General features: G+C 43.1%; 1 protein-coding gene across 3 annotated transcripts; it reads left to right on the top strand.

Annotated features, from left to right (window-relative positions):
- Window positions 1–385: 385 nt before the first annotated feature.
- On the top strand, window positions 386–23,500 carry bcas1 (brain enriched myelin associated protein 1). 3 transcript variants are annotated; one of them, XM_049016231.1, is made up of 18 exons: window positions 386–532; window positions 1,575–1,653; window positions 2,769–2,847; window positions 5,536–5,696; window positions 6,483–6,842; window positions 7,332–7,691; window positions 10,760–11,119; window positions 11,609–11,968; window positions 15,339–15,509; window positions 17,024–17,077; window positions 17,768–17,920; window positions 18,379–18,411; window positions 18,783–18,983; window positions 19,406–19,456; window positions 19,949–20,056; window positions 20,154–20,234; window positions 21,103–21,375; window positions 21,685–23,500. In XM_049016231.1, the coding sequence occupies exons 2-18, from the start codon at window positions 1,609–1,611 to the stop codon at window positions 21,760–21,762; spliced, it is 2,928 nt and encodes a 975-aa protein (XP_048872188.1). In that variant the 5' UTR covers window positions 386–532; window positions 1,575–1,608; the 3' UTR covers window positions 21,763–23,500. The 3 variants fall into 3 exon arrangements, with proteins under 3 accessions (XP_048872188.1, XP_048872189.1, XP_048872190.1); XM_049016232.1 differs by lacking the exon at window positions 20,154–20,234 and having other exon boundaries at window positions 387–532; XM_049016233.1 differs by lacking the exons at window positions 19,406–19,456; window positions 20,154–20,234 and having other exon boundaries at window positions 387–532.
- The last annotated feature ends 3,223 nt before the right edge of the window (window positions 23,501–26,723 follow it).

Genomic DNA, 26,723 nt, shown 5'->3' with positions numbered 1-26,723 from the left:
TCTTTCTATGGGCAAAACCCTAATCCCAGCAATGACAACCTTAACCCCCACCCATCCCTAACCTTAACCATAAGTAACCAAACAAAATACAGAACTTTTGGCATTTTTGGTTTCTTGATTGCATGCCCAGATTTTTAGAAAATTGATTTTCCCCTCGTGGGGCTGGAAAAACAACCGGTTTTTATCACATTGAGGAAATATTTGGTAATATATACATGACCCTCTCTCTCTCTCACACACACACACACACCTATATGGTAATGTTACCACATAGTTGATGAGCTCAGTGTTACATGCCGACTTGACCTGTGCAACATTGTTGTCATCTCAAGATTAAATCATAACCCGTTGATTAAACACTGGTAGCTCCACCCGCTCACGCACATATACACACACTGCAGGGCAGGCTGCTGCTACTCATTTCTTGAGAAAACGTAGACAGGTTGCTCTTGACTTGAATCCTGGAATTCTGCCTATAATTATAATCCTCGGATAACAGCACATTCAGCCCAGGAGGACTCTACAGTTGTAGGTAAGGCATCGGTATTCTGTAAACGCATGGATTCTCAGCCGTTGACAAATAGCTGGCAGTTCACTGTGCTGTTATCTGTCACCATGCACTTCAAAGTGCCCCGTGATAGTGTAGCTGTGACAGGTGGGGGGTTGGTCCGTTTACTGGATAATTTCAGCGAATTTCTAGCTGCTTTCGGGAGAACATTTTAAAATGAATTTGAGGAAGCACTTCTTTACACAGCGTGTAGTTAGAGTATGGAATAGTCTTCCTGCCAGTGTAGCGCAAGCTAAAACACTGGGTTCCTTTAAATCAGAGCTAGATAAGATTTTAACAACTCTGAGCTATTAGTTAAGTTCTCCCCAAATGAGCTTGATGGGCCGAATGGCCTCCTCTCCTTTGTAAATTTCTTATGTTCTTATGCTTGATACTTTGCTCCACCATTAGCTGCCAGGCTGAGCTGCCTGTGCGCTTACTATGAGTAGCGTTACTATGAGTAGCGTTACTATGAGTTGCGTTACTATGAGTAGCGTTACTATGAGTAGCGTTACTATGAGTAGCGTTACAATGAGTAGCGTTACAATGAGTAGTGCTATTTACGGCAGTTCCTTTATGCCAGTGTTTCCCAACCCAGTCCTTGGGGAACCCCTGACAGTCCACATTTTTGCTTCCTCTCAGCTCCCAGAACCAGGTATCCGGTGTTCCTGATTGGCTGGGAGCTGAGAGGAAGCAAAAATGTGGACTGTGCGGGGTTCCCCGAGGACTGGGCTGGGAAACACTGTTTTATGCCTCATGGGGCTTCTTAAGGGTCAGCTGCCGATGACCTCACATTGCTCATCAGGAAATTAATAAAAAATAATTTGTTTGTGTCACAAGTCACAGAACAACTCGTACAATGCTACTGGCATCATTTAGAAAACAAAATCACATTTGTGATTAGACTTCATGGTATTCCACGTGTTTTTACTCATTTGATCATAGTGAAACTAAAAAAAATAATTATTAGTGGGACATTTTTAAGAAACTCCTTTCCAAACCCATCTCCACTGTCATTGTACTTCAGATTCAGATCTCCACTGAACCGAGCTTCACTCAAGATGGGGAATGAGAATTCAGTTTATGAATTTACGGAAGACCCTCAGGTAGGGATGCTATTGGCTTTTAGCTTAGGGCAGTAGGTACTGATAAAGACAAAAAAGTACACGTTTGGAATATAAAAAAATATGTGCTTTTTGTAATATCTGGCACTATTGATGTTATGGTTCATGTTATAGTTGTTTATTTGTTAATTATCTCAGAGGCGCTGCACATTCAACATAAATTTTATGGTGCCATGTGATGTTGTGATAGATAGATAGATAGATAGATAGATAGATAGATAGATAGATAGATAGATAGATAGATAGATAGATAGATAGATAGATAGATAGATAGATAGATAGATAGATAGATAGCAATGTTTTGGGTTAAATGTTAAAATACAAATATAACTTTAACAATAAATATTTTTATAAAGTTAAGACATCGTGCACTAGAACTGAAAAAGACACTGACAGCATTAATATTTTATCACAAAATATATCAAGCTAATATTTTCATTGTCACTATCATTTTAGATATAGTTCAAACAACCACTGAAACACACAGTTGAACTGCTTAAATAATGTTCAGGAAAAAGATTTTACTAAAAGATTCCGGTCTTTGAGGAAAACTGTTGATTTATGTCTTGACATTCAGTTTTGCTGATGCTCATATCTTAGCATATTGGCTACGCAGCTTTTCCAACTAACTTGTCTGACTGCTTCCTTGCCTAATGTTAAAAGCCCCTAATGAAATATGCTCAGCGATGTTAAAGTACTTTGTCTTTCCTTTATATTGAGCTTTGCAGTGATTTGGAGGTTTATTCATTGCATGCGTTATGAGATGTTTTTCTCCATATCTCCATATACATTGTCAGTATGAAGACATTCATCGTGTCTGTGCTGGAAATAGATTTTTCCTTCATAATGTTGTTAATTATTAGATTAGATATAGCCAGGGTCAGTTTGATTGATTGAACTTGTTAACGACTGTTTCGTGCTAAATTGTGGCTTTTCTTTTTCATGTTTGCAAAACTCTAACCCTAAAACCTGTTACTGTTAGCCTCAAATTTGTTATATTCCTCTGAAATATTTGTGGGGTTGAGAAGTGGAAGACAAGCATGTCCTGCAAACATGGTCACTTTGGGTCAAGGAGTTGACGGTCTCCATTTTTTCAGGCTAACGGGAAGCTGCAGAATGGAGAGGCAAATGGTCACGCCATCAGGATTGTGTCAGAAGGCAATTCTGCCAATGTGGGTATGTACTGGACGCCGCAGGTGACAACTGTCAGCGACCGTCATTTACAGGGGACAATTAACACTCTGAGGGCCCTAAGCTAATATGAATCAAGCAGGGAACTTCAGCTAATTTTTGAGCCGAAAGAGAATAGAGAGAGAATTAAAAATGATGCAATGCCAATAATCCGCTAATCTGTTGCTGGCGGTAAAATTGGTTAATTGCCTGTGTATTAATCCTCCTATTATGAAACTTATATATCTTTGGTCTTGTTTTTAAGTTTGAAACATTCTATTATAGCACTTCAACCAAATCCGGTATGATCTCAAACACAGTACAGTACTATACATCGATTGATTGGCATTTAAAGTGCCACTGAACTTTGAAAGTTGTCCTAATTCTGTGCATTGAGAAGTTATTTTCTACTGTTTTAGATGCAGAGACGAAGCACAGAGTTAGTAGGAAAAAAGCAAATAAACATGCGTTCCAGAATTAGTATTGCAGAAGCAGTGTAGTACTCTACACAAAAATAGTAAGAAAAAGTTTCTTTGATTAAAAACTATTAGGCCAGTTTTACCAACATTATGTTCTGCATACAAAACCGTATATATAAATTAATACATTTATTTGTTAATGGTGTTGAAGCTTTTAAAAAATATTTGCAGTGAAATATTGCAAGTTTATGACATTGGTGATCAGACCACTGATATGATTTTTACAGGAAATACCTGGAATGGTGTTATATGACCTGATCACAGTTTAACATTTTAGACACATACCTGTTTGATGCTCATATTTTTACTTTCATATTATGTTTTAGAAAATATTAACTTCCGGTCTGCATTCCTGTTAGTGGAATGTGATTAAGAGATTAAAACGGGTTTGGCCTTGTTAGGCGCAGCAGCCTGTCAGGAATATCTAGTGATATGCTGTGTAAATTCAGGGTGTAACATTGTTTGAGTTTGGCTTTATGCAAATACTGTTGCTATAAAGTTCCAAAACAGTCATGTGTCAGGATTTACAGGCCAAGCTCTTGAGGACATTACAGGGAGGATGATGTTGATGTTGGCAGGTTTCACTGGTACTAACAGGGGTTGAGCATCGTGTTACATTTAGGCCAGTCTTCATATTTAAGGAGGGTCATTGCTGCTATCTGTCCAGTGAGGTTTAAATACCCTTGCCTTCAGGGTTTTTTAAGTTGGAGGGAGTAAGAGGGGTCGTAATTCATACAGAGGGGCTAACGAGGGGGTGGTGGGAGTGCATTCCAGGGGCCGATCAGCTTTCAGATAATGCGAGTACCCCTGTGGCCCCATCCCTGCATTTGCCCCTGTTTACCACAAATACAATGATGGATCATAGGAGTGTGCGACAGTCCATTCCAAGCACACACCATGTAACTACAATTTTCACTTTTCCAGTTCACCTTCAGTGATGTTTTCAGGATAAGTATCTATAGCACTAGAATCATTGGTTATTGTGTAGTATTATGTTGCAATAGCTCAGGCATCGCGGTGGCAGGTAGGAGAGAGACGACACTTCTTTGAAAGACAACATACTCAGCCCTTAAAAGGACCACGTGCAAACAATAACCACAACTCTGCCAACACATAATGGGTAAATGCAGAGTGGTTGGATGCCAGACAGTAAGGTACATACACACAGTGGGATATTTACACAATGGCTAAAGACATGGGAGGATCAGGGAAGGACTGAGTACAAACCCAGGTAGGGCACAGGAATCAGGTCCACAAAGGATCTGTTTACAGCAAGACATACACCAGAGCTATATACAAGGCTTGTGAGGGATGATAATAGGCTCCTGCTACTCAGAGCCATCTCGCAGGCACTGTACTGTCCCCCCCCCCAAAGGTCAACAATCCCAGCAACCACCACACCTAGTCCCTCAGTTTTGAGACAAGTCCTGAAGGTCCGGCGGCAGCTGCCGGTGCGGCATCTTCAATGATGAGGGGGAGCGATCCTCTCGCGAGGGCTGGCATGGCAATGGAGCCTAGGAAGCTGGTGAATGCCGAGCTGCTAGCAGGCGCTGGAATCGCAGGTCCTCCCAGGCGCCGGTCCTTCCCTTTGCGCGGCTTGGTGGGGACCTGCTGCCCCTCCTGCTCCCTGGATCAGGTGGCCTCTCCGCCCACAGCTGCTCCTTGTCCTGATCAATCTGTACCCGCTGCCTATCCAGCTCTCAGCGCACTGGGGCCTGCTGGGCATCTTAGGCACAACACGTCTCCTTGCAGCCCAGCTGCTCCGCCTTGCGGACCAATAACGCCACCTCCGTCACTTCGGCCTGCTGTTTCTGGCTGTCACGCTTCCGTTCCTAGCTGACCAGCTCCTCCCGCAGTCACTCGCAGTCCGGCTGACTCTGCTATCGCTGCTTCTCTAGCTGGTGGTGCTCCTGAGTCAGCCGAGCCCACAACCTCCCAGACACTGGCACAGAACCTAACCATGTGAGCCACACTCCAGTGTTTTGTGGCGCTTTCTTAATATATAAAATGCCAAGTATGTATTAATAAATATAGATAATGACATTTTAATGGGTAATCCAAATGAAGCTGGGCCTGAAGTGGTATTTCACTCAACACACGCAGAAGACAATTCCTAAGCAGCAGGTTAGGCACGTGTTTGCTCAATACTGTTCCCAGCACTGGGGTTATTAACCATTTCCTGCTGTTCTCTTTCCATATATGGGCCTTTAAACAGATGCTCAGTTCACCAGTCAGTCAACCTCACAGCCCTGCAAACAGGAGAAAGTGCCCTCAGAATCCTGCAAGCCGGAAGGCAGCCAAAAGCAGGCTGGCAACAGCCGCCCTGCAGACACTCCAGGGAATCCAACACAGCAACTGGAGCCAAGAAAGGAAGAGGTCTGTTGTCGAGTTTACAGTACGCAGCATTAGCTTGTTGCATGTTGAACATTCAGTTGCCTAAGTGCCACCATTCCACCAACATCTGTTTACCACGTTGATCCATAATACTACCGTTTAAAAAAGATGTTGTGGCTGCTGAGTTGTAGCTCTTTTCGCCGACATTTGAGGGATCACTCATCTCCTACACGATGTTGCCAAAACAGTAGCATGTGCTGCAGTCTGTTAAGTCAACCTGCCAGTGGATTGGATGGGAATAGCTTGTCCATTCTTAAGACGACCAGGTGTAGGAATTGATATAACTGGTACGCAAGTGGTACTCGCCATATCCAAGTTAAAAAGTACTATAATGTGTTTGCGTCGGTAAGCAAAGAAACTGTGAATTTTAACCTTCATGTGACAAATGCGTACTTGCTTACCATTTATGTCATTCCCAGAAAATATGATTCTTTAAAATTGCATTAGTTTGTGGGAATTTTTTTGGTTGATTTGTGCTGTTAAGAATTGATCCTTATCAACAGATCGTCGACATTTCTCATTTTCTTACAGTTCAAATTTCATATGACAATAAGTCAGTATATCCTTTATACTGCCCACCCCTATAGGCAATTTTGAGCCTCTTCTGGGCTCATTTCTGCTTCGGTGACATAATCAACCTCTTAATTTTCATCATTTTGCATCGTTTTGATCACCAAAATTATTAAACGTTCATGCTGACAATATATGTTTTGGTGTTTTACCGATACTAATATGTTCTTTTCCTTTGTCTTCTCCTCCCTGGAAAAGGAGGTAGCTCCCACAAAGGCCCCAGGGCAGGACAGTGACCGTAAGCGGACCAGAGGTACCCCTCGTCAGGCCACCTTCTCGCTTTTCAAATCGGTCTCGCCTCCTGCTGAAGCTCCAGGGAATCCAGCACAGCAACCGGCGCCGAAAGAGGAGGAGGTCAGTGTCCAGCCTCCACCTGTAGCAGATAAGGAGGTGGAGCCCAAGCAGGACACAGAGGAGAAGGTGCCGTTGTTCAACAAGCTTTTCAAGAAGAAAGCAGAGGCCAAGATTGAGGTGGACCTGCCTGTGGTGGAGACTGACAGCTCACAGGGGGAGGAGAAGCCTGTTGCCGTTACAGTCAAAGAAAATGGTCTCTACTGTGTAAGTACCACATGACTGATAATTAATAAGAGGATGGGGTTTTAGGTCACCCTATTGGTGATCTTTCTTTCATGCTGGCACTTGTTCATAGTGAATTCCTGATCAATCACAAGTAATTGAATTATTGTTTCAATTAATCAGGAGATTTAAATATCATCAAACAGAATATATTGGCTAGAGATTGATTATAATTAATGGATAGGAAAAGGGGGGAGTTAGGATGAGCAACCTGTAATGAGGACAGCAGGTAAGATCACTGTGGAGACCTTTTTAGTCAAATTTAGCTTTGAAAATAATTATTGAAGCAATTTTGAGCTTCCTTCTGTGCTCATTTTTGCTTTGGTCATGTAATCAACCTGTTCATATTCATCATTTTGTATTGTTTTGAATACCGAAATCATAAAAAAATTACACGACAAAATGTGTTTTATTGTTTTACCAAGACACATTCTTAAATTCTTTTCCTTTGTCTTTTCCTCCCTGGAAAAGGAGGTCGCTCCCACAAAGGCCCCAGGGCAGGACAGTGACCGTAAGCGGACCAGAGGTACCCCTCGTCAGGCCACCTTCTCGCTTTTCAAATCGGTCTCACCTCCTGCTGAAGCTCCAGGGAGTCCAGCACAGCAACCGGCGCCGAAAGAGGAGGAGGTCAGTGTCCAGCCTCCACCTGTAGCAGATAAGGAGGTGGAGCCCAAGCAGGACACAGAGGAGAAGGTGCCGTTGTTCAACAAGCTTTTCAAGAAGAAAGCAGAGGCCAAGATTGAGGTGGACCTGCCTGTGGTGGAGACTGACGGCTCACAGGGGGAGGAGAAGCCTGTTCTAGTTACAGTCAAGGAAAATGGTCTCCACTGTGTAAGTACCACATGACTGATACCTTGTACCACAGGTTATAATTATTAAGAGGCAGGATTTTCTGGTCATGCTCCTGGTGATCTGTTTTCATGTTGGCTCTAGTTCCTAGTGAATTCCTGATCAATTAAATTATATTTAATTAGGACTGCTGCGATTAGTCGCCGTAGTCGATGACGTCTACGCGGAAAATCCATCAACATCAGTAATTTAAATCGACGCATCATTTAAAAATTTATTTTAGTAAAATTACCTTTATGATTTCTAGAATGCTTCACTTCATTATAACAAATGTTTTCCTTTAATATCACACGTAATTATGGGAAGTAGTTCAAATTATCACAAAACAAAAAGGTGGTTTTACACTGTGCAAGGTGTGATGGCCAAACCACTGCAGTACTAGCGGGATGCATGATCTCCTGAAGAGAAACCACACAGACGATATTCTAGACTGGCAAACCACCATGTTGGCTATTCATGCTTATTAAATTACCATTAGTGCGGAGAGCTTTTTAATATTTTTTGTCCTTGTAGCTGCTAACACTCATTATTAAAGCCATAAAGTTGTCTGCCTGCTGCATGAGAATCTCCACTGAATACATGTTTGTGAAAATCGTTAGGCTAAACTGGGCTAATTCTACGTTGACTGACAGTGGCAGTGTGTAATTTCACGTGCATTGGACTTGTTGGGACTAAAACTGAAACGAAAACGGACACTAAATAAAAGGAGACATTTCGCGAACGGAAATAAAAATGAAAACCATATTCACAAAAAAGTGCCGGACTTTAACCTGCAAAAGTACCGCCACACCATCAACATCTTCTTAATTTAACCGTAGTATCTTCTCTTTTAAACGATGTTGTGACTGCTGATCTGTCCCTTCCTTCACCAGCACTTCAGTGCTTATCGCTTGTCGCATGTGGGTGCTCTGCCAACCGAATTTATTAAGCATGAGGATACGCCAGATTTATACTAATAACTAACGTTTGGGTATCCCAATATGCATCTCATTTATATTTTTAGGCATACTACTAATCTGCTTCTTCAATTGTGGACGAAAATAATGTTCCTGCAGTACCCAAAAGCCGGCGGACATTACAAACAAACAAACAAACAAACAAATTTATTTTTATATAGCGCATTATCACAACATTACATTGTCTCAAAGCGCTTTACAGTATCCTCACCCAAAGCCCCCAGTGAGTAAGCCATAGGCGACAGTGGCAAGGAAAAACTCCCTAGAAGGAAGAAACCTTGAGAGGGACCAGACTCAAAGGGGAAGCCCATCCTCCAGGGGCCGGCAGGGATAGTCAAATAGAGAGAGGAGAGCAAGGAAGATAAGCCAATGCCGAAGCCGAGTCTTCTTCCAATTGCCAGGCAACCAGAGGTAAGGCAGCGGGTCATACATGGAAGATCAGAACGGCGAGCTGGATGCAGGGACGTCACTGGTGGTGGTCGGGTGTGCTGGATATCTTGATAGATTGAGGTCTCCAGGCATCACCCCCAGGAGGAGTAGGGGAAATAAAATGTACAATTAGGCATAGTAGAGGAGGCTATTGGCAGTGCTAAAAACTAGGTGAGTACAATATGAAGTGCAATCTGCAAGCTCCGGCAGATATGGCTATGGCAGCATCAGTAGGAGGGAGAGGCAAGTGGGAATGCCGGCATGGGGAGTCCCTGAAATGTCAGCACTCCAGTTCCACAAGAGATTGCAAAGCTAGAGTGACAGCACTGACAATCCAGTTCATCCAAAGCCAATGGCACCGATCCCCACCCAGCTCTACACCTCACACTACAGGTCTGCCTGGGAGTGAAGAGTTAGCTAGGGCTAGAACTAGTGTCCCTATACGCTAAACTAAACAGGTGTGTTTTTAGTCTGGACTTGAATATTGAGAGTGAACCTGAAACCCGCACATCCGGTGGAAGACCATTCCACAGCAGAGGAGCTTTGTAGGAGAAAGCTCTGCAGCCTGCCGTAGCTCTTTCTACCCTAGGCACTAACAGATATCCCATGGCTTGAGAGCGAAGCAAGCGTGGAGGGTTGTATGTGGTCAGCAGTTCACTGCAAGGGCATACAGTTTGTTGTCAAAATAAAATGAACTGAAATGGTCAAATTGATTATCTGGAGGAAAATTAATCATTTAGATACATCGACCAATCGATTCAATATGTGATAGATTAATCAATAGAAATATAGTCATTAGTGGCAGCCCTATAATTAATAGTTCCATTTCAGTCATTCTAATGTTGCACAGTTATGGAACCAAAGGATTGGTTGATCGAAAGTAAACCAAAAGGCTGTTTTGTTTGATTAATAATAGTTCATGCATATCTGTTACAATTTTTGGGATTTTTGCCAATGAAGTAATTATTGAATAATAAAAAATGAGCATTATTCATTTTGTTAACATTTTTTTATTGAGACCTTTTTCTTTTTTGCAAAACTGATGATGTCAGATATGGTTGGAAATTAATTGGAAACTGGCACAGTTTGTCTGTCTGCGACTTACAATTCGGTTCCATTCCGAGAGACAGGTAGCACATCGAAATGGACGTATGTCCGCACTGACCTTTAGGTGTGTGAATGAGACTGGGAGAAGCGTGTGAGGCCGGGGTTGTTCGCATTGCCATACAGTCCGGTGATTTCCCGCCGTGACAATCGTACGACGTACAGCACGCCATAGCTAGCACATTATTGCTGGGCATGAGGCCATCCAAAATCAATTTTTATATACATTTTTTTTCAAGCTTTGGTCATATGTGTAAATGATTAAGAACTCAGTTGGGAGAAACTTCTATGACGTAGCATAGACAGCAGTGCATCCTGCGTTGTAGGTAGCTAGTACGATCACTCTGGTACCAAATTTAGCTTCTCAAATAATTAATGAGGCAATTTTGAGCCTCTTCTGGGCTCATTTCTGCTTTGGTGACATAATCAACCTCTTAATTTTCATAATTTTGCATCGTTTTGATCACCAAAATTATTAAACGTTCATGCTGACAATATATGTTTTGGTGTTTTACCAATACTAATATGTTCTTTTCCTTTGTCTTTTCCTCCCTGGAAAAGGAGGTCGCTCCCACAAAGGCCCCAGGGCAGGACAGTGACCGTAAGCGGACCAGAGGTACCCCTCGTCAGGCCACCTTCTCGCTTTTCAAATCGGTCTCACCTCCTGCTGAAGCTCCAGGGAGTCCAGCACAGCAACCGGCGCCGAAAGAGGAGGAGGTCAGTGTCCAGCCTCCACCTGTAGCAGATAAGGAGGTGGAGCCCAAGCAGGACACAGAGGAGAAGGTGCCGTTGTTCAACAAGCTTTTCAAGAAGAAAGCAGAGGCCAAGATTGAGGTGGACCTGCCTGTGGTGGAGACTGACGGCTCACAGGGGGAGGAGAAGCCTGTTCTAGTTACAGTCAAGGAAAATGGTCTCCACTGTGTAAGTACCACATGACTGATAATTAATAAGAGGATGGGGTTTTAGGTCACCCTATTGGTGATCTTTCTTTCATGCTGGCACTTGTTCATAGTGAACTCCTGATGAATCACAAGTAATTGAATTATTGTTTCAATTAATCAGGAGATTTAAATATCATCAAACAGAATATATTGGCTAGAGATTGATTATAATTAATGGATAGGAAAGGGCGTGACTTAGGATGAGCAACCTGTAATGAGGACAGCAGGTAAGATCACTGTGGAGACCTTTTTAGTCAAATTTAGCTTTGAAAATAATTATTGAAGCAATTTTGAGCTTCCTTCTGTGCTCATTTTTGCTTTGGTCATATAATCAACCTGTTTATATTCATCATTTTGTATTGTTTTGAATACGGAAATCATAAAAAAATTACACGGCAAAATGTGTTTTATTGTTTTACCAAGACACATTCTTAAATTCTTTTCCTTTGTCTTTTCCTCCCTGGAAAAGGAGGTCGCTCCCACAAAGACCCCAGGGCAGGACAGTGACCGTAAGCGGACCAGAGGTACCCCTCGTCAGGCCACCTTCTCGCTTTTCAAATCGGTCTCACCTCCTGCTGAAGCTCCAGGGAGTCCAGCACAGCAACCGGCGCCGAAAGAGGAGGAGGTCAGTGTCCAGCCTCCACCTGTAGCAGATAAGGAGGTGGAGCCCAAGCAGGACACAGAGGAGAAGGTGCCGTTGTTCAACAAGCTTTTCAAGAAGAAAGCAGAGGCCAAGATTGAGGTGGACCTGCCTGTGGTGGAGACTGACGGCTCACAGGGGGAGGAGAAGCCTGTTGCCGTTACAGTCAAGGCAAATGGTCTCCGTTGTGTAAGTGGAAACCTGTGATCCATCCAGCCAAATACCAAACAGCAGAGAGTCCATTGGTGTTTTGATTTTTAGTTTTCTTACTCCTTGTGTTTTATACGGAATAAAGCATCATGTAAAACAAACATACATGCTTAAGAGAATATATATAACTCCTGCATTCAACTGACTATTTGTGAGTTTTTTATACCCGTATTTTAGAAGGTTGGTTTGCTGGGTACATGTGAACTACCACCAGAGGTCATATTACATATAAAATAGCAACCTTAGCCTGAGTCAGATATCCCTGAAGAAACCATTTAAACTGTTCAGCCTGGTGGATCCATAAATAAGCAGATCACCCAGTGACATTTTGCTAGCCTTAGACACATAGAAAACATAGAAAATGATGTATCTAAAAATTCAGTAGTGTGCACTGCCAAATAACTGTTCTGTACTGGGTCCTGAAAGTGATGATTCAGCTTTCATTAGATTGAATCAATTGCCATAATCTCTGAGGTGAGACTGGAAAGAAAAGTCTGTGCAGAATCGACTTCTGTGCTTCACATATCTGTGAAAAGATTAATATACCACAATAACGCGTCCGCGATTAATCGACATAGTCGATGACTTCGACGCTGAAAAATAAGTTCAATTTCCTGTAAAAAAGTAATAATTTAAATTAATCGACAAATCGGTAAAATAGTCGATGGATTAGGCCTAATTGATAGAAAAATAGTCGTTAGTGCCATTATGCTACAACGTGGACAGGACTAGCCTAGTATCAGAGCAGTTAATCTTCACTTTTAATCACTCTGTTTACCTATGATCTGTGCCGATGAAGATGATGGTAACCATCACGCAGGGACGGATTATGGGTTGTGTGGGCCCCTGGGCAAAACGTTCGCGAGGGCCCCCCCCCCCACAACCACCACCACCACCAGCACCACCACCACCACCACAACCACCACAATTCAAGGGCCCTTGGCAGCCAAACGCCCTCCCTATAGGGTCAGGGGCCCTTGTAGGCAGAGGATCAAAGAATGTAGGCCCTCTAAAATAGACAAACGAAAATACATTGTTGATAAGCGTTGCAAATTGTTTTGAGCTAGGGGCCCCACGGGCCCCCTGCACCCAAAGGGCCCCTTGGGCAGTAGCCCCACTGGCCCGGTCCGTAATCCGTCCCTGCCATCACGGTTTTCCTTCTTACACTGAAGAAGATCTCCGGGGGGCATCAAAAGTGATCCTTCATTTCAGCTGAGCCTTCCGTGGTCAAAATGTTTGACAAGACTCAAATTTAAATGTAGTTCTTTGACATAATTCACTTGAAGCAGAAAATGCTTCAAGTGATATGAACTTCACCAAAAATGTCTCATTGTCAGTTGTCGCATGTCTCCAGTCTGTCTCCAGCCAATCTGCTTTAAGCCGTTATATCAAAGCTTGGCAATATTAATTAAGGCACCTACAACGAGACATGGTCCATGTTCTGAGTTCTGTTAGAAGTAAAGCATATTCTATTGATAAAATGTGTCAAATGCGTTGCTGGCTGGAAGCACTGAAAATTGAGGTGATTTTTCTCAAGGTTATTTGACACCATGGTTGATGTTAACAGTGCACTTTGTTCAACCACGCTGATCACCAGGCATCTAAGGATAACAGGCGGCTAACGGCATTGGCCAGATCAGAACCTCCGTCTGGGCTGTAGGACACAGCATGTGCTTTTACGAACTTTTAATGCCAAAAGGGCCAGAAGATTTCGTGCTAGCATTGTGAATTCACAATTTATATTTTTGTTTTTAAAATGAATTTTTGATTTTTGGAATTTTTGATGCATTATTGAGTAAATGATTATTATTAGTTAAAAACTAGTTATGGATAGCATTTGGTCCTGCAATTTGTTTTGCTAAATTAGTCCAGTAAAATATAGAACTGATTCCATGGCATTTCAAACACACCAGACCATTGGCTCTCAAACAGTGCTACGTATTCAGAGTTTCCCTCGGTGGTACGTGAGAAGACATTAGTGTTTTGTGCACTGAAAAAAAATGGAAATTGAAAATGGAAATGTAAAATTATATGACGTTAAAAAAAAATCTTAATCATTTTCACTTCGATTATGATATTTTTCATATTACCTGTTATAATGGATTTGTTGCAAGTTAACTTAGCCTTTTAACATCCAGAGAAATAGATTAGCGCCACAATTGGCAACAATAAATAGCTTACTGACATGACCTCGTTCTTATAGATAGTGCAAATAGCCCCTCAGTTGTCCTTGTTTACCACAGAGAAAAACAACCATACAACCAGCATGCTTCCAGTTACAGACTTACAGTATAAACATTAGCTACACGCATTTTTGATCATGTGGGAAATCACTGTTGAGTTTGAACTAAATTATCTCTGTTAAAAATATGAGAGTAACAGCCATGCAATATGTTGACCAATATATTGTGCATCTCTAATAACTCAATCGTTAAAGTTGCTGGAGGCAAAATTGGTCCTACCCAGTATCATCTAACTCAGGGGTGTCAAACTCAAGTCCTGGGGGGCCGGTGCCCTGCACAGTTTTTTGTTTCCCTTCGTTCAACACACCTGATTCAACTCCGTCTGCTAATTACAGCACAGCTTTTGAGCTGAGTCATTTGTGGTGGAACAGGGAAGTAACTAATCAACACAGGGCTCCGGCCCCCCAGGACTGGAGTTTGACACCCCTGATCTAATCGAACCTAGAAAAGGGTCACAGAATGCATATCCCCTATAGTGTAATGCGTATAAATGCTTAAATAAACGTCTATGTTGCCATTATAGAAATAAGAATTGCATCTTTGCATCTACAGTTTTTCCCCATTTGGTGCAATTAAAAGCTACTGCTCTACTCCAAAAAATGCGTAATATCGATCAACGCCTGTTTAAGCTGGGTGATCTATACTTTAGTCCTCATCAGGAAAAGCAATTTGACAATGGATGGAGGGCTAATCCATTAGTAATAACATTTATAATGTATTTCAAGTAAAAAACTCATCTGTTCAGAGTGAATGAGCCATGTTCTTGCGGATATTTACAGTATTCGTAGCATACGATACGAACACGCTTGTGGAGTAAGACTTTATTAACGCGCGAACGTGCTGTTTCTCATTGGCCCCAGCATTTTTTCGGAGCAGAGGGCACATTTGGCCCACTAGACCCGCTACATTGCTGAATACCAATGGAGTCCGCAGAAAGCGCTGCGGCAATAATAGCATGATTGTTAGCACTGCCCCGAGTGGGCAGTGGTATGGCTGGAATATTTGTGCTCGCGTCTCAATGCCACGATTAACGAATGAGGAGGTCGCACCCCAGCTGCGCAGCCACAGTAGGCTCCCACAAGCTATCTCTGCGCATTCATCCATAGGAGCCTGGAAAAGGCGAGGAGGCGTCGGCCCAGCGTCCTGAGCTTCTTGGCAGCGTCCTGGCGGAAAGCAAAGAGCTCGGCGTCAACAGCATCAACGTCCAACCGCAGCAGGCTGAACACGGGGAGAGTCACCGAGGAGAACGGCCAGTGATGAATTTTTTCAAAACATTCGTAAGTCGCACTTTACATTTCAGTCCTGCGGGGGGATGAAAATATATGAAAAAAACAGCTAATTGACATTTCAGGTTCTTGGAATGGTGGCTTGATTTCCAATCAAGCCACCATTCCAGAACCTGAAACGTCAATTAGATACTTTGATTTGATTGGATTTGATTGGATTTGATTGGCGAGGTCTGTCACTTGTCTTATTCCTTTTGTTATGGGAAAAGCTCTCAAAGGGAAGAAAACTCATATAAAATGCGCAGATTGTATATTCTGTATGTTAATTGTTAAGCTGAAAAGTATCATTTGAATTATAGCTAATGCATCAATGTGCAAAAGGGAAGTCATGAACACATAACTGCATAACTGGTATATTCATAAATTATTGCTTTTCAGAACTGGATTATTCTTTATAATTATTATTATTATTATTTATTAAGGTTTACCCATGGATAGGATCCAGGCCCCCTGTGACTCTAATAAGGATTAGAATATGGATATAATTATTATTATTATTCCTGTTTTATTTTTTTTGCAAAATTCTAATTATTAATAGAGGTTGTCTAATTCGAGTTTAAGTGCCTGAAAAACATAAGTGGCCATCAGGCGTGAAGCTTCCTGCTCCGTGCGTGAGGACGGGCATTTTGCTGTGTGAGGTGCTGCTTGCTGCCGGCCTCCTCTGGCCCGCTGTGAAAGGCGGCTGTGTGCAGGATATTCAGCACTGCGGAGACAGAAGGTGATTAATGCAGAGAGCGGTGGCTCACGGGTGATGTCATTGTGTTGAGACTGTATAGTGCTGTCAGCGATCGCACTCATTGTGCAGTAGGACGTGCCGGATGGGGTGGAGGGAGAGACCCCCCCCCCCAACCACCCACCCCGAAAGCGAGCGTCAGCAGGCAGAAACGGAGCCTCACAGATGAGAATCTTCTTATCTGCTTTGACATAAGACATCGCTTGTCCCCCCTGAGTTTCCCTCCCCCAGCATTTAAGCTCACGGCTGCTCCCTCCCAGGTCCTTCTCCCCCCTCACTAAAAGAGGCCCAGGCCTGTGCTAAACATGGCTGCCTTTTGTTGGACCTGGAGTGTGAGCTAACAAGCAGCGCCGCTGAGGTTTGAGGTAGCACAGCGTAGAGATAATAGGCCAATCACTGATAGGCCAACAATGGGGGTCATGTGATGTGACGTGGCAAATCCCATTGTACACGGGAGTGAAGGCCGCTTATGACCTGGACCCACTACGTGTCTGTCACTGGCCAGCTCAGGAATGTTGCATAATCAGTAGCGATTGTGAAAATGTTCATTCTCTAACTTCCCACAGCTAAGTCCCTCACTGCTTTGTGCAAACAAGAACCGTAACAATCTGATTGAATATGTGGCTGAAACCAATTAAATGCTGCACTCTGGCCATTTTGCACTGTAAACAGTGAACGCTTGTGTCACATGTGAAACAACATTCAGCCACGAACAAACGCTTTTAATCAGACTATCCAGAATGAATACTGTATTTCCATCTTCCTCACCTAGGCGAGTCCAAGTAAAACCTCCAAAGGAGTCTCTCCAGATGTCTCCAAAGACACGGTAACGAACTCGGCCCAAACGGGAGACAAGCTGGAATGTGGTCAATCTCAGTTTTTCCGAAGCTCCATTGTCTTCTCATTGCTCACTCCATTGCTCTTTACATGTGACGGGCTTCAGAAACCTTCAGAAATCGGTGCTGGCTGTGTCCCTTTCCTCACTGTTTCTCCACCGTGACTGAGAAGTAAATAAAGTGCTGGTGTGATGACTCTGTAGGACCTGAGGGTTTGCGTTTTGGCTCCTTGGTGCCTCGGTACAGGCTACCTGCCATGAGCTTCCTAGCTGCCTCCTGGGAAGGTCTTCAGCTGCCCCCCCCATTCTGATTAACTCCAACGCAAACGCTGGAAGCAAAGATGGCTTGAAGCAAAACTAACAATGAATTAATGCACGGGTTTGATCTCATTCAAAATCCATACCTCAGTCTACTCTTCATCCAAATAATATGATTCTTGCTGCTTGTAAAATAGCTAATATGTCATAACCTCAGATATACATTCTGCTCTTGGGTACGGTGTCCTCTTTATCTCCCGCCAAAGTGCTTTTTTGGCAGGAATTGAAAGCCATATGGCAGATAGGTCACTTCCCCATAAACAATGTGGGGGAGTGACAGAAAGAGGCAGAGTAGCAAAGCGAGAGTGACCCAAAACCCCACTGGCAGGATGTTCTTACAGTCCATTGCTCTTCACCTGGCAGGCAAAGGGCACCAAGGAGCCCGAGAGCCAAAGCAAACTGGAAAAGGGGTCTGCAGCCAAGACGGCAGAGCCCCCTGCCTCAGAACCTAAAGACACGGACCCCAATCCAAAGGACTCAACGGGGGGCACATTCAGCAAACTCTTTAGGCAGAAGGTACCTGCTCCGGGCCAGAGTTGGAGTTTCTGTAGCCGCCACTGCAGCGTCTGACAGTTCAGACGCAATTTGCCGTTACTGCCGTACAAAGGCGAAACCACATAACTGCGCATTTTATCGAAATCGAGTTATCACCATAATCGGGGCTCTTAGGCTTTGTTTTATTTTGTAACAAAAGAGCGTGGAAATGACAGTTACTACAAAATCTACATCTAAAAGCAGAGGCAAATCAGCACCTTTTCTCAGTCTCAGTGCCAATGCAGTTACCGTGTTTTGCCTTTGTAGGACATTAGGACAATTGCCTGCTAGCTAAGTACGTTCTGCGTCAGTACAAAAGGCGGCAAATCCAGCACGAAAAATACACAAAGCACCATGTTTAAACACAAATCTGTAAGTTATTCCTCATTTACTATGATGCATATTGGTGACATTTGTTTTTTTTTATAATGCTTGAACAGTCCTTCAAGGATACCCAACCAACAGCCACAAGCGTAAGTGTCTATTTTTAATAATATTTGCAATAAATAGGAGTGATGAAAAATAAATAGAAAGTGTTTATTAATCTGAGGTTAACATGGGTGACCTGCTTTATATGTTATGAGAATTACGGTCTGAAAAATTAGCTCTGAATTAATGAATCGCATGATGTGGAATGATGCCCTTTGATAATAAATAATAATCAGTATTGACCCCCCCCCCCATCTTTGCTGAACCTATAGCACAACAGACATGTAGTGAAAAAATTCCCTGTACTTATTTATATACAGTGCTGTGCTTGAATTTATAAAGCCTGCCAAAAGTGTGTGTGTGAGTGTGTTTAATACAATGTTCCCACTGTCTTTGCCTTGTTGGGGCTCTGAAGGAGGTAGATGCTGCTACTGCTTCTAGATCTACCAAGACATCCCCTCCACCAGAACCACCTAAAGCAGAAACCAAAGCAGAACCGGCAGCCAAAAATCCCAAGAACTCCCAAAAGGAAGTACCCAAGGATGCCCCGAGCGGGCCAGAGATCAAGCAGAAGCCTGCTAAGAGTGGGCCTCTCTCCAAACTTTTCCAGCGCAAGGTAAGCCCTAAATAAAATACACTTCAAGGAAGGAGCTGCCTTTCTTGAGATTCCAGTGCCTTTTTTTTTCCAGATCCGTGGACAGATTGACATTAAGAAGACACAAGTCACTCATACTTATCATCTTGCTTGACGCTTCTAACCCATGCAAAAAATTATAAATGTTAAAAAAGTACCTGGTAAATGCGGTTAACCCCTTGAACTTCTTATCTATTTTGGCGCATGGTGAGATATATCTTCCATGCTCGACTTAATATTGTTAGGTAAGTTAGCATATTAATCATTTATAAAAGGAAATAGGTCACGTCCAGTATGGATAGTATGCTCACCTTGACCATCCCAAATTTCCGGTGCCAAGACCAGATGGTGGGGTGTGTGTCTGCCTTGCTGTTAGGGTTAATGTCACTCTTACCTCCCTGCAGACTATGGAGGAGGAGCAACAGGAGGAGGAGCCACAGGAGGAGGAGGGGCAGGTAACGCTGCAGGAGGACTCCTCCCACCTAACTGTTGTGGCTTATTGTCCTTCTCGCTCACTCTAGGGCAGAGCTTCTCAATCCAATCGTCACGGGACCCCAGACAGTCCACAGCTTTGCTCCCTCCCAGCAACTCTGTACCAAATACTCTGTGTTCTTCCTTATTTGGATCAGGTGCGCTGGGACCTGGGAGGTACCGAGAATGTGGGCTATCTGAGGGTCCTCGAGGATTGGGTTGAGGTGGGGTGATCCCACTGGTGGTTCTCGGTCAGGATCACCTCCATGCTTTCTGGCTCCTCCTTCTTTCACAGAAAATGGATGGACGTTCTTTCTCTCGTCATCCTTTGCTCGCTTGCAGGAGAACGGCAGGCACTCCAGTCCACAGGCCTCACCATGTTCCTCGAACGTAATCGCTGGTCCTTAAAAGGTCGACCCACAGCATGAGCTCCGCCATCCCCCTCACCCCTACTTTGCCTGCCTCTCTCCTTGCAGGGTGGAGCGTCAAAAGCCAGCACGCTAGAAGCGTCCGCACTGCCGGCACAGACAGCAAAACCACTGGAGAAAAAGAAATCGAATCTTATCACCCTTTTCAAGACAAAGGTAAGAAGACTGGACCTTCTATCGTAATGCCTGCTTTTTCGCAAGACTGGAAAGAGATGCCTTGTGTGAGATCGTAACGGAGTAATGTGAATTTGAGGTACCGCAACGCCCCCAAACATCTAAAGTCCAGGCTGCCCCGACATGTGGAAACAGTGTCCCTGTCAGCACTGATGTACCGGTAAATCGAACTGCGTGTCAGACATTAACATGACTCATATCACTAAATGGATTCCATCATTGCTAGTGATAGCAATTTGGGCTAGGCCACGTTATACCCCTACCAACCACTAGATGGCGATGACGAACCGTCGATACAGATTAATCTCCATTTGGTCACTGCAAGCAGGAAATAACAAAAAAAAAAAAACACTGGTCTACTCCAGATCATGAGCAGGCCTTACTAAAATTACTCTAGATTACACCATTTAAAAAAAATCATTAATTCAATGTCTTTTTAGGAGATATATTGTCCCGTACTGTGTTTATGCTTCAAATATAACCACTAACAATTGTGATTTGAATCTATACAGATGGTTTAAAATCACAGACTTTTCTGAGTAGAGCTGAATGTAGTTTAAATCCAGTGTCCAGCTCTTTAGAGGTGCAGAGGTGCAGTGTATTTTACAGTTCAGATGCGTGGTTCTTATCCAGCCGTTTGATTGGTCACTGCGAGCTCCTCGCGTCTGTGGTCATGCAGAGCAGATGCATGACCCCCATTCAATGTATTGCCAAGCAGTGACTGCACCCTTCCCTAATATCTCTGATTCATTATGCCATTTGTATTTGTGTTCTTGCACTGATGTTCCCAATGTAATATTAAGGTAAAAGGCTTTCTGCAGGAGCACAATAACTTCAATTCATTTTTAAACTTTTCCTGCGGTTTCTTTAAATTCCTTTAAAGTTCTCGTGCATTTCATCTAAAGACACACGCCTGTTCTTGAGCTCATATCCCAGCAGTCCACCACCCCCCCAGCGCCCCAAACCAGGGAGCAAATGTTAACACGGCTGCCCTTTACCCCCTCCCCACCTTACACCATTTCCCCAAGACCCCCGAGACCACAAAGAACACGCCGCCTGATGCTCCCCCTCTGCCCGAGGCGGCCCAAGGTGTCAAGTTGAAAGAAGACCCCAAACCCGGTACTGAGGCCGAGAAGAAGAGGAGCGGAAAGCAGGACCTCATACCCAAAGTGAAGGCTCTGGAGGTCGGCGTAGACAGCAAATCAGTGTCGGAAGCCTCACAGAGTGGCGATGAAGCCGCCGTCAGCGTCTCCAAAAAACTTGAGAAGAGAAACTCCATCCACTTGTTCTTCAAAAGCCTGGTAGGTTAAGTGTGTTTTTTTTGTATTTTGAGACACCACTGAAAAATCCTTTGCTTGCTTGAATATCACTAATTCAGCTGAAAAGCTGACAAAATCCTTAGATTAATGACAGCCTTTTAGGGGAATTCCCTGTTATTGACTTGATTGTAAGAAGCCACGCTATTTGTTCACTTTTGTTTCAGTTATGTTTGTTTTGTTTTGTTTCAGCTGTCTTTGTTCACTTTTGTTTCGGTTTGTTTCCGATTATCTGAATTAAAGGGTACAGAATGAGCAAATTCATCTGGGCGGTTTGTTATGTTTTGCATGCAGGGGCCAAAGAGGCTGTCGGAAGCCAGCGTTCAGACTGATCCTGTGACCATTACTTATCCGTGCGAAAAGGCCAAGTAACACAGCCCCGCTGAGAGTCTCCAGTGCCCTATTCTTTGACCCTAATGAATAGCAAGATGAACTTTTGTACAGATACATCTTTCCTTTTCTCATCTGAGAGTGGGAGGAAGGGTGGGGAAATTTTAAATGTGTACCAGGGTTAAGAGCAAGTGGTTAGCGATTGCGAAAGGATGAACAGCTGTTTCATGTGAAGCGGGAAATGGAAAGAGAGCCCATTTTCAACAGGCTCAGATATGACACCGGGTGTGGTATTTCGATGGACATCAGTGGCGTTTTGGCCAAAAAGTAGCGGTAGCTAATCTATAGAGACGTGCGACTCTTTTACTCACTTTAACTGACATGGCATTTATTTTTATATAAAAAGGGGAGCATGTTCTTAAAGCCCAGCCTTCAATTTGGGGAGTGTTCAACTTAAATCTTTCTAAACTCAAACCTTATATTTATCTGTATGTTTTATATTCTAATGCTAAGAGTTGTCTGATCCTAAATACCTGCAAATCTGTAGGTATTATTTTCTTTGTAAACCAATATCTTATCATGGAACATGGAGAACATTAAAAATGTATTGCCTATGTGATTAGCTTGTTGTAAGCCTGCCGCCGAAATGGCGTGTGACATGAGTACGCAGAGCTGCTGAACACTGCTCTTCAAGTCGAACTGATCAAGAGAAGTGTGCTCAGTATAAATGTACAGCAGGGAAACCCAGTCACAAGGTAACATTTTCACGAATTCAACGGGCCTCCCTCCAAAACAGTGGAAGTTCAATTTTGTAAGTTAGAAACACACAGAAAACCATAAACAAAAGTTACTTGATATTTGAATAGAAGCCAAATTTCAACATTCCTGCTTGCAAGCTTGCTATGAGTGATAGGTTTACTGCAAATGCTTATTCCATGCATCATTGCCTCGTGGAGATCGATCAGAACACTGACAAGGGGGAGGGTGTTTTAAAAGCTTGCAGGCTCCGATGAGACACTTAAGCCTTCTGAAATACCCTCTGACTATTTTGGAGCTACGTAACTCAGGTGCCTTAAAATTCCAAGGAAGTTCAAGTATTTCAAGGGAAAAAGGTGTTTACAAGCTTTACTTGTGTTTTAAATACTAAAGAACAGCCATGTAATCTGTGGTTTGCTCTTACGGAAAAATACTCAACACTGCGGATAGTGAAACCCAAAAGCACATACTTGTTAAATGGGAAGTTTCATTTTTAAAACTTTTTAAAAGGTGTTCATGGTTAAACAGGGTTCTAAGTTTTATGTTAGTTCTAAGTTTTTTTTTGCATAAGTATTGCTAATTATTATTTAATAATTAAAGAAAATAGCATAACCAAGCATGAAAGCATAATCATTCAGAAAACTAATTATTCTCAGTACGGTACTTAATATTCGGGTGACATTCTTATCAAAGGGCATTTTGTCACTGCATGGATTTCTGTATTATGTGGTTTGCAGATGAGAAATATTTCAGGTTTCAAAGATTTTTGAGCTGTCAAAGCTGTCCATGGCTTATTCTTTAGTGACTGTAAATGAATCGTGGGAATAAAGGGTCAAAGGTCAAAGTGGTACACCTGCCGAGATTCTCAGAGAGACTGAAGGAGTAGCATAGAACTTAACCCCCAATCTTGTATCATGTAACAGACAAAGTGCATAAAATATTAATGCTCTTTTTAAAATGCTTTTAAAAGTAGATTGTTCTGTCACGCCAACTCAAACAGAATAAAATGTATACAACTGATCAACCGTGTCTCTTTATCATGTATGTTTTGGGATTTACTGATGCGTGCGTTTCATCATTGGTTTTTTACGGTAAATTACACTTTGCTTTAAAGTAAAATAATTATATGCATCATCTCGTGTCAAGTAGAAAAGGTAATGTTTGAAAGCATGTGTTTCTTAAGGCTTAGTGCATGAGTTTTTTGAATCAGACCTGTTTTGGGCATGGAGGCAGGTGTTGTGTTTATGAACTGCTGTTTGGCACAGTTAAATGTTTAAAGGCTCTTGTTTTGTTTATATGTCATGTGACCACATTTAAACCTTGTACCTGCCAAGTGTAACCTTTGCCCATCTCTGCATTCCTGACCAGTTTGGAAGCATGGGAATGTAGCTTACTTAGTAACCCTTACAAGAGCATCGCGTTGGGTGTAAACCCAGTACAGTTGTACCTTGTTGCACCGTAAGCCATCACTACATACAGAATCCTGGCGTCCTAGTCCTAGTGGCATCATTCAGTTGTGGAGGCTACAATTTTCTGCAGTGTTACGTTAAAATCTTGGCCATCGGGCTGAGGTCGGTAAGTAGTGGTGGAAGTCTTGCCAATTCCTTGGAGCTCACACATCTGCTGGGGAGCTTCCGAGTCAAAGTTAGAGCCTTAGTCACTATGTTATGTGCTGGGCTTTCTATAGTGACACACCTACGCAGAGTTAAGTAGCTACTGTAACTGTGACATCAGCTATTGAAAAGGCCTGATCATAAGGGAGGGGCTTCCAAGCACGTGCCATATTAGTCCTGGACCACTAATGTGGCCCCATCAGGTACAATACAATTCTCTCCATAGGAGTATCAACTCGCATTGTCCCCATAGGAGCTTGTGATGTTTTCCTCAACTGGGTGAAGTCTGTCTCCCCTTCCCCCACTGACATCAGCTCCATGATGGCCTCTATTACTTCCTCAGCCAGACCATCACTCACATTGCGACTCCTGGTGGTGAACTTGCGCATTGGCCAGGCTGAGTTCTGGCAACATTGCTGAGGCAAGGCATCCGTGACAGGGCAGCTGGACGATGGATTACCATGTGATGGTATTCTGCTAGCTTTTCAAGCCACCGCACAAGCTGTCCTTCTGGTTCCTTCGTCGGTATCGTCCAGTGCAGGCTGTTCTGGGCAGTGTGGACCACAGGTAGTCAGTCCCCCGGGTATATGACGTGATCACCCGGAACTTCTTCCTTGTTATGCAGGAATTATGTTTTCTGCTGCCATACGCCGCTCCTGCACCAAACAGCACCAGTAGCATATGTATCACAGCCCACAGCTGGTGCAGAAGTTGCCCACCTTTTCAATTTCTCGAATGCTGCTTTCACATATCACCTGTAATATGAGGCTATGCTCACAATCTGGCGAACATCCACGAAACACTTGGGGGTAGGCCGTGCTTAGATTATCTGAATATTCTGAATATCACTGTGCTCAAAGACAGTGTGTCCCAGGTTAGCCACTTGAGGTCGGCACAGGCAACACTTTCAGATCTTCAGCTTGAGATCAGCCTTAGTCAGTAGAACATGTTCCAGCAGGATTGCAGCTCAAGATTATCATATAAATGGAGATAGATGAAACAGGTATTCCACTGCATTCCTGCCAATATGTGGTCCTTAGGGCACTGGAACGTTACAGGTGCACTGCAAAAACTAAAAGGCATGACATTCCACTTAAATATCCCATTATGACTGCAGATAGTCTCCACCTTGTGTGCACTAGGGGTCAAGAGTGCTAAACCACTTATCAGTGGAGAGCATGTCCAAGATATTTTGGATATGAAGCAACTGATAAGCATCTTTGACAGTGCACTCGTTTAAAACTCAGTAGACCACACAAGGTCTGGGATTTCTTTCACACCATCACTATTAGCGAGGCCCAGCTGCTGTTACTCGAACAAGCCAGGTCAGTGTCAAAGTTTATTGCACCTATTTATTGACTATTAGCTGCTTCTTGCTTGCCATCTGGAGTGGTTGTTCTTTCACTGCTGGACCTGGAATTACCTAAATATTAACCCAAATCAGTAGATCCTGCAGAAAAAAAACATCATAATAGGCTTGGAGGAACTGCGCTAGCCTGCAGTAAAGTCCAGTGTCCATGACAGTGGATCTTTCAGCATGTACAGCCAACAGGTGACCTGGGACATGGGCACTGTCACTTTGACACTGCACAGTAGGGGTCAAGATGGACTGAAGCTGCACTGGTTTCGCAACACCTGCTGACTGAAGAAATCCAACGATGACCTCTTTCTTCAGTGTAGCTACATTTCTTCCATGGAATATTGCTGTTTCCTGTGTCAGCTTTTGAATTGCTTTAATCATAGCAACCTCGTGTAGCTAGCTTACATTGATTTCTCTCAGCGAAATGCTCCAATAAAGTTTATGAACTCACATGATCATCTTCACTCATGGTTCCATGGAATCATCGCAGACAAGCCCACAGTGTTCCCTTTTCCCATCTCTGCTTTCCAAACCATCGTTTGGAAGCATAGGGAATGTGGCTTGACTGGTAATGTAGAATATGGTTCTTTGATCATACATATAAGGCTATCATGAGTTAGAACGATCACAGTGATGGTCGTGCTGAACAACACATTTTTTATTTGCAAAATAATAAAATAACAGTACAGTATCATGGAGTCTTGATTGCTGGCTTCTCAACTAACTTACCCCAATCTCCAAAACAGTCTAACTTTTATTTTCCAACCCAAAATAATGTCCAGAGCATGGTGAGAGTCTTAAATCTACAGGTCACATTCCCTAACGCAGGCCACCCTCCATCCTAATGAGCTGAGCACTGGATCAGCCTATGGTGTGAGCCTTGCTGGCCAGTCATATTTTCTCTAAAGCGAGTTGCATCTTAAATTTGCCCACGTTTTCCTTACCTGCCCCTGTAATACTGTAATTCAGCCACTCAGAACTTGATAGAGTAACAAATAACCCCTGACGACCAGACAGCCGGGAACGAGACAAATGACCAACCGCTGTGCAGAAATGACATTAATGGAGGATTTAATGATTGAGGAATTTTAAGTACAGTCACTGTCGGAATAACAAACAGGGAGAAGAGGATTATCCTTTGAAACAAAATGTCAATTGCCAGTTGATTGTGCAGCATATTTTTACATGTATTAGTCGAAAATTGAAAGCCCAAGCCTGTGTATAAAAAATTATTGCAGTCAAATTGGATTAAAGTCACTTTGAAACATTATGTT

This window comes from Brienomyrus brachyistius, chromosome 6 (genome assembly GCF_023856365.1).
Source record: "Brienomyrus brachyistius isolate T26 chromosome 6, BBRACH_0.4, whole genome shotgun sequence".
NCBI lineage: Eukaryota > Metazoa > Chordata > Actinopteri > Osteoglossiformes > Mormyridae > Brienomyrus > Brienomyrus brachyistius.
This window is presented reverse-complemented; position numbering and strand designations above follow the sequence as displayed.

Excerpts from the sequence above, each read along its gene's own strand:
- bcas1 (XM_049016231.1), top strand. The coding sequence starts at position 1,609 with ATGGGGAATGAGAATTCAGTTTATGAATTTACGGAAGACCCTCAG. Across the intron at positions 2,848-5,535 it reads AGGCAATTCTGCCAATGTGG|ATGCTCAGTTCACCAGTCAG; the intron begins GTATGTACTGGA and ends GCCTTTAAACAG. Across the intron at positions 20,235-21,102 it reads CTGTCAGCACTGATGTACCG|ACCCCCGAGACCACAAAGAA; the intron begins GTAAATCGAACT and ends CATTTCCCCAAG.